The sequence below is a fragment of the Gracilinanus agilis genome, chromosome 3 (assembly GCF_016433145.1).
Source record: "Gracilinanus agilis isolate LMUSP501 chromosome 3, AgileGrace, whole genome shotgun sequence".
NCBI lineage: Eukaryota > Metazoa > Chordata > Mammalia > Didelphimorphia > Didelphidae > Gracilinanus > Gracilinanus agilis.
The window spans coordinates 65,888,413-65,899,160 of NC_058132.1; the positions used below are offsets into that span (position 1 = coordinate 65,888,413).

At 47.2% G+C, this 10,748-nt stretch overlaps 1 protein-coding gene across 1 annotated transcript in view; it reads right to left on the bottom strand.

The window, feature by feature from the left end:
- Positions 1 to 8,402, bottom strand: part of FGR (FGR proto-oncogene, Src family tyrosine kinase) — an 11,139-nt gene extending 2,737 nt beyond the window's left edge. Inside the window, exons 1-10 of the mRNA XM_044668743.1 lie at positions 8,171 to 8,402; positions 7,280 to 7,382; positions 6,924 to 7,022; positions 3,470 to 3,573; positions 3,168 to 3,317; positions 2,608 to 2,763; positions 1,618 to 1,797; positions 1,453 to 1,529; positions 1,150 to 1,303; positions 832 to 963 (exon numbers count right to left, since the gene is read on the bottom strand). Of these exons, the coding sequence (XP_044524678.1) occupies positions 832 to 963; positions 1,150 to 1,303; positions 1,453 to 1,529; positions 1,618 to 1,797; positions 2,608 to 2,763; positions 3,168 to 3,317; positions 3,470 to 3,573; positions 6,924 to 7,022; positions 7,280 to 7,382; positions 8,171 to 8,402 (1,387 nt within the window). The remainder of the gene's footprint in view (positions 1 to 831; positions 964 to 1,149; positions 1,304 to 1,452; positions 1,530 to 1,617; positions 1,798 to 2,607; positions 2,764 to 3,167; positions 3,318 to 3,469; positions 3,574 to 6,923; positions 7,023 to 7,279; positions 7,383 to 8,170) is intronic.
- Between the last annotated feature and the right edge of the window lie 2,346 nt (positions 8,403 to 10,748).

Consider the following 10,748-nt stretch of genomic DNA (forward strand, 5'->3'; position numbering starts at 1 on the left):
TGTGTGTGTGTGTGTGTGTGTGTGTCTGTGTCTGTGTCTGTGTGTGTGTGTGAGAGAGAGAGAGAGAGAGAGAGAGAGTGAGAGAGAGAGAGAAAGAGAGAGAGAGAGAGAAAGAGAGAAAGAAAGAAAGAGAGAAAGAGAGAAAGAAAGAGAGAGAGAGAAAGAAAGAGAGAAAGAAAGAAAAAAGAGAGAAAGAGAGAGGAAGGATGGAAGGAAGGAAGAAAGAAAGGAAGGAAGAAAGAAAGGAAGGAAGGAAGCAAAGGAAGGAAGGAGAGAAGGAGAGGAGAGAGAGAGAGAAAGCAAGATCTATGGGCTAGTAAACTACAAGGTCAAAGTCAAGATGAGTCAACAGTGTGATGTAGCAGCCAAAAAAAGCAAATGGGATCTTGGGCTGCTTTAAGAGAGGTAGAGCTTCCAGAAATAAGGAGGGAGACAGACACACTTTCCATACTCTATAACCTTCAGACAAATGCTGGAATATTGTTTTTAGTTCTGGGCACCACAGTTTAAAGAAGACGGTGATAAAATGGAGAATGTCAGGAGGAAGACAGCTAGGATGGTGAAGAGCTTTGAAATCATGTCATATGAGGACTTGATGAAGGAACTGGGGATGGTTAGCCAACTGCTCAATCACTTTAGACCTCATCTTTCTCCTTCATGCAATTGGCAGTGATGGCAGAAGTTAGATTCGATGACATCTAAAGTCCCTTCCAGGTTTAAATCTTATGGCACTAGGCCTGAGCCTGTCTTAGGGGCAGAATGTAAGATCATCATCATTCTAGACTTCTCATCCTCCCCTCTCACTGCCCACCCCAAAGCCCTGAGGGACACCTGGGTAGGGGATCCGGCCCTTGGTGAAGAGTTCAGTGAGCAGGATCCCAAAAGACCAGACGTCAGACTTGATGGTAAACCTGCCAAAGAGTGCAGCCTCTGGAGCAGTCCACTTGATGGGAAACTTGGCACCTTGGGGGAAAAAGCAAATGAGAATGAAGAAGCCTGAGAGCTGGGTTTGAGAGCCTGCGGAGGCTGCAGAGGAAATCCTAGACTTTAGGATTTCCACAGTGGGAGCATTGGGAATTTGAAGAAGTGTTCTGAAGGGTCTTCTGGGTATTGGGTGAATTCTGGGCACAGGGGTACAGAAGGAGGCACCTTGATGGGGGTTGTATTCGTTATCTTCAATGAGCCGTGCTAGTCCAAAGTCGGCAATCTTGCACACCAAGTTTTCCCCGACAAGGATGTTGGCTGCCCGGAGATCCCGGTGAATATAATTCATACGTTCCATGTAGGCCATGCCTGCAGCCACCTGGAATGCATTCACCAAGTTAGGGGATCACGAGGTGTAAAGGTGTCCCATAGAGGGCCAGGAGGGGGGCAAAAAAAAATGTCAGAGGGCAGGAGCAAGAATGCAAAGGCAAAAAGCTTGTGGCACCTTCAACCCCAGGCCCGCCTTACCTGAGCTGCCATGTCCACTAGGTGGGGCAGCCTCAGGGCTTGGCCTTCACCATCCTTGAGGAATTCCAGCAGGCTCCCTAAGGAGAGAAACCAGGCAGGGGTGCCTCAGTTCCACCCTCAGAGCATCCTACATACATTCTCTGCCTGCCATGTTCTCCAGCTCACCATGGCTCATGAACTCTGTGATGATGTAGATGGGCTCCTCAGACACCACAGCATAGAGCTGCACCAGCTTGTCATGACGTAGCCTTTTCATGATCTGGGCCTCCTCCAGGAAAGCTGGCGCAGACATTGTGCCGGGCTTCAGTGTCTTCACCGCCACCTTGATGGAACCATTCCAAGTGCCTGTCCACAGGTAGTATGAAGGAAGTCTGCTGGGAAGGAGGGAGTGAACCCAGAGGCAAGCCAACCTCCACTCTCTTCCCCTACCCTCTTCCTAAAGCAGCTGTGTAAAATGATAGGGTTCGACTAGATAATCTCTGCCCTTCCAGCTTGCATTTTGTATTCAAGTCAAGAAACAAGGCACTGTGCTAGGAGCTGGAGATACAGTCTGGCCCTGACATTCCATGAGCTAAGGGCCTTTCTTGCTCTGACATCTTTTTTTTTTAACCCTTAGTTTCCATCTTAGAATCAATATAGTATGTTGGTTCCTAAGGAGAAGAGCAGTAAGGGCTAGGTAATAGATGTTAAGTGACTTGCCCAAGGTCACACAGCTAGGAAGTGTGTGAGGCCAGGTTTGAACCCAGGACCTCCTGTCTCTAGGTCTGGCTCTCAATCCACTGAACCACTTAGCTGCCCCCCTCCTGGTATTCTATATTCTAAAATCCCTTCCAGTTCTAACATTGTATGTTCTAAGATCCCTCCTAGATGTGGCATTATATGTTTTGTGGTACTTTCTCTGTTCTATGTTCTGAGGACCCTTCCAGCTTAGACATTCTGTGTTCTAAAATCTCTTCCAATTCTGGTGTTATATTTTAAAGTCTCGATTAACATTTTATATTCTAAAATTCTATTCTTTTTGCCACCTTTTTGTCCCGGGTTCTAATATTGCCCACTAAATATCCTTTTCTTTATCCTCACTCTCCACCTCTCTATCCACATCCACAACAACCCATCCCCATCAGAACCTTAGAACCTCCCCTGTTGCCTTCATACCCATCCACACATCCCCGAAGCAGCCCATGCCCAGTTTTTTGTCCAGGGTAATGGAGTCTCTGCTGATCTCCCAGGCATCTTTCCCCAAGCCTAAGGTTCCTGGTTTCATGATGGCACATGGCTTTGTGAGTAGGTGGCACAGTCCATCGTTGAAGTCTAAAGGATCATAGTAGGGAGAATACTTGTGGTTAGAGAAAGAATGGGGACCCAGGCTTCTAGGCTCCTCTCTAGCTGGGAAATTACAGTGGTTAGCATTCTTTCATTCGATGAATTACCATTAAGTATCTACTATGTACAACGCTGTAGGCAGTGGAGGAGTTCCCTGTGTAGATTAAATCAGAGGCATAAACCCTCAAAAAAGTTCTAGACGCAAAGATGGGGAAATCCTAAACAAGCCAGAGTTTTGCATTGGGTCTTTGGGTGGGTGGGAGTCCCTCTTCTCCCGCCTCCTCATAGGATGCCAGCTGGATCATCTGGGTTCTTTACTTGTCTAAGTCCCCATACCTGGGTCTGCCAGACCCTCTCTGTCCTTCCACCCCATAATCACAACCCTCACTCACCACTATAGTGCTGTACCAACTCCTGGACAGAATCGAACTGGGCCCGAGTGGTGATATAATACCCGCCATTGTCCAGTTTCCGGATCTTGTAATGTTTTATATGGTCCCCCTTTTTCTCATCCCAGTCCCGAATGGACAAACAATAGGCCCCTAGAAAGGGTGAGGGCGGGGCAGAGGGGAGAGAAGGTGCTAAGTACTTGCCCTCCCTCCACATCAGAGAGGCATCTAAGTGGTGATGGGGGTTCCCAGATGTTTGGTCCCATCCTTTCCACCAAACCCCAACCCCTCCCCACACCTCCCACCTGGGGTGGTCTCGCTTTCTCGGATAAGGAAGGTTCCTTGGAGGTTGCTGGGGCTCATCAGCTGCCTTTCTGCATCCTTCCGACCTATCTTCCCAAAGTACCACCTGGGGAGGAAGGAGAGGCCCACATAAGACCAGGTAAGGAAAGTCTCAGGAGGGATGGTATAACCTGGAATAGTCACAAGTACAGAATCATTGCCTTCAAGACCACCGCTGACTCATCTATCAAATCATAAGAACCTAAGATTTAGAATTAGGATCTAAGAGATTATCCAAGCACAGGATCACAGACTCTGAGAAATAGGGGCCATCCAGTTTAACCAATACCTGGTAGAAAATGTGCTCAAAGCACAAGTATCAAACTTGAGACCCACAGGTAATGGCATACTCCCATGAAATTCCCAAGTGCAGCCAAAACAGATTAAAATAAAATTAGGAAATGGTTAACAAAATAAATAAAAATAGAATTCAACATAGACAATGTTAATTTGTGGTTTTCTAAGTTAGCATGCCATATTCAGGGATCCATTTCTATTTGAGTTTGACTCTATTGTTCAAAGTATTCCTTAACAAGTTGACTATCCATTCTCCTCTGGACAGAACCTAAGATTTCCTCACTGGCCTATTCCATGCTTGGAAAACTGTTTTTTTCCATCCAGCCTCATTTGCTTTTTAAGGAGAATCTGGAACAAGTCCAATCCTCTTTTCCCATGATGGCCTGCTAAGACTTAAAGGCAACAATCATGACTTCTCTTCTTCAAGCAAAACACACTCAGTTATTTTGACTGACCATTTTTTAAAAACCCTTACTTTCTGTGTTAGTAAGAGTTTGTTTTTTTTAAACCCTTACCTTCCATCTTGGAGTCAATACTGTGCATTGGCTCCAAGGCAGAAGATTGGTAAGAGCTAGGCAATTGGGGTCAAATGACTTGCCCAGGGTCACACAGCAAGTAAGTGTCTGAGGCCAGATTTGAACCCAGGACTTCCCATCTCTAGGCCTGACTCTCAATCCACAGAGCTACCCAGCTGCCCCCGTTAGTAAGAGTTTTAAGACAGAAGGGCAAGGACTAGGCAAACTTGGTTAAGTGACTCAGCCAGGTTCACACAGTTAGAAAGTATCTGAAGCCAGATTTGAACCCAGGATTTCCTATCTCCAGGCCTGGCTCTCTATGCCCTGAGCCACCTTAACTGCCCCTCCTCTGGACACTTGATGTAGTTTAAAGTTCCATTAGCCTTTTTGCTTGCCAGTTCTCTCTCACTGAATTTACCACCAAAACTCCCAAATCTCCTGGGTAACATGTATACAAGTGAGTGTAAAATATATTCAAAATAATTTCAAGAAGGCCAGAGTACTCTTAACTGGGGAGGACTTGAATGAAGTGGTTCCTGAGCTCTACTTTGAATGAAGTTAGCAATTCTACACCATGGAGGCAGGAACATTACACCGAGGTGGATGATGGAACAGCTAGCAGGTCAGATTGAATGGGACAGAAAATGTCTAAAGGGGTTTCTCCCACATGCAAGATGCTCTCGTTCCAATTCCATGGCTGAAGCAGATGAATCCTTGCATGTCCACACGGCTGCCGGAAGCCTCCGTTGGACATCCCCATTTGTTCCCTCAGACGCAGCATGTCCAAACTCTAACTTCTCATCTTCCATCTAATAACTGCTCCCCATCTTGCTTCCCCTATTATCCTCTCACAGGCCCACCAGCCTCAAAACAGCAGTCTATCTTTTCCTTCATCCTTTCTCTCATCCCCCCATTAGACCGTGAGCTCGAGGATGGACAGACACTGTCTTGTGCCTCTTTTTGTATCTCTGGAGCTTAGCACAGTGCCTGGCACCTATGGGTGCTCGATAAATGTTTCTCGATCCCATAACATCACCAGGCCCTGTTGAATCTTCCCTCATGGGTTTCTCCAATCCAGATCCCTGTTGTCCTTCTTCTCTGTTCCCACGGTGACCACGATGGTTCAAGCTCTCATCATCTCTTCCCTAGCCTGCTATAATAGCTTCTTAAGTGGCTTCAGGCTTTCCCCCTTGAATCCATCAGGCAGAACAGGCTGCCTGAGTAATATTCTTAATACACAGCTCTGATTGCATCACTCCCTACTCAGACACCCTCAATAGCTCCTTGCTGCCTGCAGAATATACTTTATCCTTCTTCGTTTAGCTTTCGAGGCCCTCCCCGATCTGGCCTCCATCTGCCTTTGTAGCCACCTTGTCCCCTAGCATACCCGATGCTGCAAAGCAGATTACCCACCATTCCCTGAACACTCTGGATGCTTCCCTACCTTTTGTTCCCCTTCTAGAATGCTTTTCTCTGACTCTAAATCCTTCACGATTCAGCTCATGTTCCACATTCTCTGTGAAGCTTTGCCTGACCTTCCTCCTCCATTTCCACCCCTCTCCTTCCTCCCATGCAACAAGATCCTCCTTCCTCTGAATTGTAACAGCACTTATTGTCTGTATATAGGGACTACAGATAACCCAGTCAGATGTTACTTAGTATTATTTGTTCATAATCACAGAATGTCAGAGCTGGGAGGCCCATTAGAACAGAGAATGCCAGAGTTGGGAGAGGGGAGAGGTGCAGAGAACAGAATGTCAGAGCTGAGAGAGATCTTAGAACCCAGAATGTCAGAGATAGGAGGGGGCTTAGAATTGGGAATGTCAGAAGCTAGGAGAGCCCTTAGAACCCAGAATGTCAGAGCTGGGGGTGCCTTTAGAACAGAGAATGTCAGAGCTGGGGGTACCCTTAGAAACCAGAATGTCAGAGCTGGGAGAACCCTTAAAACAGATATTGTTAGAGTTGAGGGTGCCCTTAGAATAGAGAACATCCAGAGCTGGGGGTGCCTTTAGAACCCAGAATGTCAGAGCTGGGAGTGCTCTTAGAACAGAGAATGTCAGAGCTGAGGGTGCCCTTAGAAGCCAGAATGTCAGAGCTGGGGGTGCCCTTAGAACACAGAAGGTCAGAATTGGGGGTGCCCTTAGAACAGAGAACATCAGAACTGGGGGTGCCCTTAAAATCCAGAATGTCAGAGCTGGGAGGCCCTTAGAACACAGAAGGTCAGAATTGGGGTGCCCTTAGAACAGAGAACATCAGAACTGGGGGTGCCCTTAAAATCCAGAATGTCAGAGCTGGGGGTGCCCTTAAAATCCAGAATGTCAGAGCTGGGAGGGACTCGAGCGCGTAAGGATTTTAGATATTGTTTAAAAATATATGTGTGTGTCTTGTCTCCCCAACCAGACGGAAAGCTTCTTGAGTGCAGGGACAGTATGCTATTTCTCTCTATAGCAAGCACAAGTGCCTCTTCTCCCTGTACCATCCAGGTCAGGACAATAAGGAGCACAAAGCTGGGTGGTCCCAAAGTGCACATAGACTCCCTGATCCCACTTGTCTCATCCTTAAAGCCTGGAATAAACTCAGAGCACTCTGGCTCTGCCTTACTCACTCTTCTGCCTGGATGGAGTTCACAGGCGCCACGTAGTTGCTGGGGATGTATCCAGTACGTCCGGAGCTCAGGGATCTGGCCTCCCACCAGTCGCCCTCACTGCAAGGACAGATGGAAGGGCGGGATGAGCAGCTGTCCCACTCCTCTGCTCACTCTCCAGGCAAGAGAAATGGGGCACGAGGCTGGCAGCATCAGCCTGAGATGGCAACACCCGGGGGATGCTGAATTGACAGTCCGAGTGTCCAACCAACTAGGGTTGTTGAATCCCCCAGCCGTGCCCCGTCCTTCCCAAGATAATCATCATGGCTGCTGGAGGAATTTCGCCCCAGCAAAGCCAGGGCCCAAGGGTCACTCACGTGTTGTTGAGGATGTGGAATTTTTCTCCTTTCGTGAAGGTGAGATCGTCCTCTGTTCTGGCCTCATATCCATACAGGGCTATAAACAGAGTTACTCCAGCCCCTGCAAGGAGAGGGGGCACCTGGCTGAGTGTGGTCAGTCCTTCGAGACCATAACGGGCACAGAGCAGTTTGCCCCCTCTGCTCAGGAACTCAGAGATTCCCCAAGGCCTCTGCAGCTTGCTCTGACATGCACCCCATCTTCTTATTTCTCTTCCAGTTCCCAAATTCTTTAGCCCTCACTCCTGATTCCAATCAGGCAAGCCTATCCCCCGTTCTGCCCCTCCAGCTTAGACATCTTCTGCTCCCCTTTGCCAGGAAGCCAATTAACATTCCCTCCTACCTCAACCCAGCACTCTTCCCTCCCTAGTTGTATCCCTCAGTCCTAGTGGGACCCCTCCCCATTCTATCCATTGGCTCTTGGATATGCCTAATCTAATCTCCTTTTAGACCAGGGGCTCCCTAAGGGCAGGACCCATAACCCCTACCCCCCATCCCTGGTTCTCTCAAGCCAGGAATCATGCCTCCCATCCCAGACCATGAGCTGCCCGAGGGGGCGGTGGAGTGGGATGGGGGAGCTGGCTTTCTACTTTCAGACTGGAGGGTTTCCTGATGGCAGGAACCATATCCTCTTCCTCAGATCACAGGCCAGTACCCTATCTCCCTCTACCTCTGGGTCTTGCCCTAAGCCATAGTCTTTGCCCATGGGAGTCAAGGCTAGAGGAACAGGGCTAGGCTGGCTTCAGTGCCAGGTGAAGTCGGTCCCCTAAATATGAGATTCCCAGGATTTTGTGGCTTGACCCTCTCTCCCCACTGGCACCTCCTTCCCTCCCTATCCCTCCAAGTACTGACCTGCAATGCCCCCCGGCTTTGTGGGGATGGGATTCAGGAAGTGTGGCATGCTGACTGGTTGTTGGGAGACATTACTGAAGTTGGGAATGTGGGAGGAGGAAGAGGAGGTGGCCCTGGTGGGATCGGGGCCATAACGGTCCCCAGAGCCTTGACCTTCCTGGGCATTGTCCTCATTGAAGGCCTCGAGCTTGGTGTCTGATCCTGCCTTCTCTTTACAGGGCACACAGCCCATTCTGGGAGCCTGGGGAGGGCGGAGAGGTGGGATGAGAGACGGGGACGTACTTGCTTCCTGGGGACCCTGTCTGCTTCCATATCCCTTACACCTATGAGGCTTCCATCCTTTGGGGCTATTTGTAGTGAGAATAGCTGACTTGGCTCTCAGTGGGTCACTGTATTTGCATCTATCTATTATAATAACAAGGACATCTAGGTGGTACAGTGGATAGAGCACTGGGTCTGGAGACAGGAAGGTGCATCTTTATGAGTTCAACTCTGGCCTCGGATACTTCCTAGCTGTGTGACCCTGAGCAAGTCACTTAATCCCATTTGCCTCAATTTCCTCATCTGTAAAGAGAGCTGGAGAAGGAAATGGCAAACCATGTCAGTATCTGTGCTGTGTGACCCTGAACAAGTCACTTAACCCCATTTGCCTCGGTTTCCTCATCTGTAAAAAGATCTGGAGAAGGAAATGGCAAACCATTTCAGTATCTTTGCTGTGTGACCCTGAGCAAATCACTTAACCCCATTTGCCTCCGTTTCCTCATCTGTAAAATGAACTGGAGAAGGAAATGGCAAACTGCTTCAGTATCTTTGCCAAGAAAACCTCAAATGGGGTCACAAAGAATTAAACATGACTAAAAAATGGCTCAACAACAATAATGATAATAATTATTATTATAATTCCCCCTTAAGAGAGTTGCTTGGGATTCTATGAAAGAAAAGTGACTTGCTCAGGGACACATAATATATATCAAAAATGGGACCAGACATAACCAGCTCTTCATATTAATAAAAGGCTAACTCCCTACCCACTCTACCACACTGCTTCAAATAATAATATACTTATGAATATTATTGAGAGGTAACTGGGGAAAAAAGGGGAAGTCAGGAAGATCTGTGTTTTAAGTCCTGCCTCCCACACATACTGGCTGGCTATGTGGTCCTAGACAAGTCACCTCCCCTCTCCGTATTAGAGGCAACTCTCTAAGGCTATAAATTTCAAAAGAAGTAGTGACCTGCATTTGTGAAGGGAGCTTCCTCACCCAGGAGTTCCCCACACTGGGAGAGGGAATCTACTGATGCATACTGGCGTCTTCTCTGCAAACAGAGCAAGTCAGGGTCACACTGGGAGGATGTGTTAGATTTTTTTTAAACCCCTGCCTTCTATCTTAGTATCAATTCTAAGGCAGAACAGTAAGGGCTAGGCAATGGGGGTTAAATGACTTGCCCAGGGTCACCTCACTGGGAAGTGTCTGAGGCCAGATTTGAACCTAGGACCTCCTGGTTCTCTATTGAGTATGCTCCCTAGCTGCCCCTAATAATTACCATTGTTGACAACTATGCAAAGACCCCCTGGGAACCAGGATAGAATAATAATGAACTTGAGTATGGGGTAGCTTTAAAATCAGGAGATATTGTTTGAAGTCATGCCTCTAACCAAGAGGTTGGGCAAAGCATGACCTCTCAGTCAGTGAGTCTGTCAACTCTCCAGGACTATAAGTTACAGATGAGTAGGAGTTTCCATCCTAGGATTTTCCCATGATGACGAAATCAAGAGATTGGACCGATAATAGTAATGGCTCCCTCAATAGTAATAATCTTTAGTATTTATATGGTACTTATGATTTACAAAGGACTTTGCATGTTATATGGGCAACAAGGTGGCTCAGCGGATAGAGCGCTGGGCCTGGAGTCAGGAAGACATAAGTTCAAATATGACCTTCGATTCTTATTAGCTGTGTGACCCTAGGTAAGCCACTTGACCTCTGTTTGCCTTAGTTTCCTCATCTGTAAAATAGGGGCAATAACCATCCTAAGGTTGTTATAAGGATCAAATGAGATAACTGTAAAGAGCTTATAGCACAGTGACTAGTATATGGTAGGTGCTGTATAAATGCTTGTTATTATTATCATCATCATCTCACTGGATTCTTACAACAACCTCGAGAGGTGGGAAGGTTCTGCCATTTACACTTTATATCAAGATAAACACATGTACAATGTTCTTTGCATTGGAAAGGGAGCTCCTAAGGGTAGCTAGGTGGCTCAGTGAATGACAGCCAGGCCTAGAGGTTCAAATCTGACCTCAGAAACTTCCTAGCTATGTGACCCCAGGTAAGTCATTTAACTGATTTTTGCCTAGCCCTTACCTCTCTTCTGTCTTAGACTTGTTACTAGAACAGAAGGTAAGGGAGGAAAGAAAGAAAGAGAGAAAAGAAAAGAAAAGAAAAGAAAAGAAAAGAAAAGAAAGAAAGATAGGAAAAGAGAGAAAGGGAAAGAGAGAAAGAAAGGAAAAGAAAGAAAGCAAAAGGAAGAAAGGAAGGAAAAAAGAAAGAGAGAGGAAAAGAGAGAAAAAGAG